This window comes from Penaeus monodon, chromosome 25, assembly GCF_015228065.2.
Source record: "Penaeus monodon isolate SGIC_2016 chromosome 25, NSTDA_Pmon_1, whole genome shotgun sequence".
NCBI lineage: Eukaryota > Metazoa > Arthropoda > Malacostraca > Decapoda > Penaeidae > Penaeus > Penaeus monodon.
In genome coordinates, this window is record NC_051410.1 from 18,707,158 (window position 1) to 18,709,039 (window position 1,882).

The window sequence follows — 1,882 nt, forward strand, 5'->3', positions numbered from 1 at the left end:
AAAGACAGAATGAGGTAGACTAATAAAAAGAGAAGGAGAGACTGACAGACAGATTATATAGGACCTTATGTGTCTTGATAATTACTCACTCAAGTTATAAACATGCCTGTACTCCCGTGTCGCTAACCTAATATCACTTACAAATTTAATGCCACTGTCATACAACAATCCGAGTCGCACCGAAGACACACACTGTCAAGATGACCCCATCGATATAAATAATTACCATAACATAAGTAAAGCTAAAAGTGTTTTTAATAAGGTGGTAGTATCAAATCTATTCTATACTTACAACCGCATTGCACCTTCAGCCTTCGTTATATATTCTAAAACCTTCTTTAAAGGAAGATTAACGAAGCTCTACAATCTACACCGAGTAACGATTCATTGCTCATATTACAAAGTTAAAAATCTGGTTAATTGAAGTTTTCTTACGTGTTCTTGTTAAGAATGAAGTAACATGCTGTGTGAGGTTTTCTAATATTATATGGAACATTTGTTTTCCATGTAATAAGAGCCTCTGTCTGTTTTATTGAAATAAAAATTCTAACTACTATCTTTGTCTATTTGTTCATAGCTTTTTGTTTAGTTTTTGTGTATTTGATTATCTAATTTCTGGAGGTGAATTGCGTATGTTCATCGCTTTGTCTCAACGTGTCTCGTGGATCCTGTGCTGCGAGGGTGCACTGTGACATTGTACGTTAAAGAGCGTAAGAGACTCAGCTTCCCTGATTCAAACTTTTTTTTTTTTTTTTAAGATGTAACAAACTCCTAATTAGATCTTTTTTTGCAAATTATGAGCTATTAAGATAAACACTGTACACAGCTACTAATGCTAATTGTGCATATTTTGTGTAAAACATTTTACTTTGAAAATAGGTGTATATCAAGTGCTGTCCTTATATAATTTATAATGCCCATTGAAATGACACTCCTCGCCATGCTCTCTGTTCCAATGTGAAACTTTGAGAGCGCTGGAGTTGTAATTGATGAATATGCAGTACACAGTCACACTACATATGAATTAAATATATATAACAATAATCATTTTTCGTAAATAAGCGAACTCATGATACGGTGAGTTCATAACTTTTGAGAATTCACATGATTCGAAACAGTTCAAATTATTAAGATTAGTATTTCTTTTGTTTCCACATTCTGTGTTTCTTCTGATATTTTTTCACTCAGCTTATTCTTTTACACTTCATTTTCTTCACTTAAAGGCACCTTGAGCGTGTCCAAGAAGCAGTTTTCCGTTAATTAATACTGAATGATGATGATTTCTCCTCTCCTATTTCCATCCATAAATTATTTTGCATTTAGAACATCATCATACTGGCCGAAATGCGTGTTCAACAAACTCTCAATGAGTCTAAAACAAGTTCTAATCTCGACACGCGTGACATCCTCGACACCTCGTCCGAAACCGTGACACATCGAAACAAATTCACCGCAAACGACACCATTTAACGCAATTTTCTCAGTGGCACTGGGCTTCGTCCGAGCCGTCCGAACACTCGACCACGCCGTTGCACACGTTGGAGGGGGCGAGGCACTGGCCGAGGGGGCAGCGGTGGCCCTCGCACTGCGCTGGCACCGGCACCACCAGTTCGCTCTTCGTCAGCTCCATCACCTACAAAAGACAGGTTTTCTTTATTTATATTTATTTAACTGGAGGTGTGATTGCGAGATCTGATCTCTTGAGGGTAGGACAAGAGGAATACAGTGTGTTTTCTATCTAATTAAAGTACTAATTAATTGATCTGAATGTCCAAAAACTAATTGACAATAACAAAATGCAGGGAGAAGGGGAAAACCAGGCGAGGAAAAATAAGAAAAGCAAACAGGGCAATTCAAAAGAGTGAAGAGAAGGATAAACTCT

General features: G+C 37.1%; 1 protein-coding gene across 1 annotated transcript in view; it reads right to left on the bottom strand.

Annotated features, from left to right (window-relative positions):
- Positions 1 to 739: 739 nt before the first annotated feature.
- LOC119589337 overlaps positions 740 to 1,882 on the bottom strand; it is a gene marked incomplete in the record, with an annotated part of 19,170 nt that continues 18,027 nt past the window's right edge. Inside the window, 1 exon segment of the mRNA XM_037937957.1 lies at positions 740 to 1,633. Coding sequence (XP_037793885.1) covers positions 1,481 to 1,633 — 153 coding nt within the window.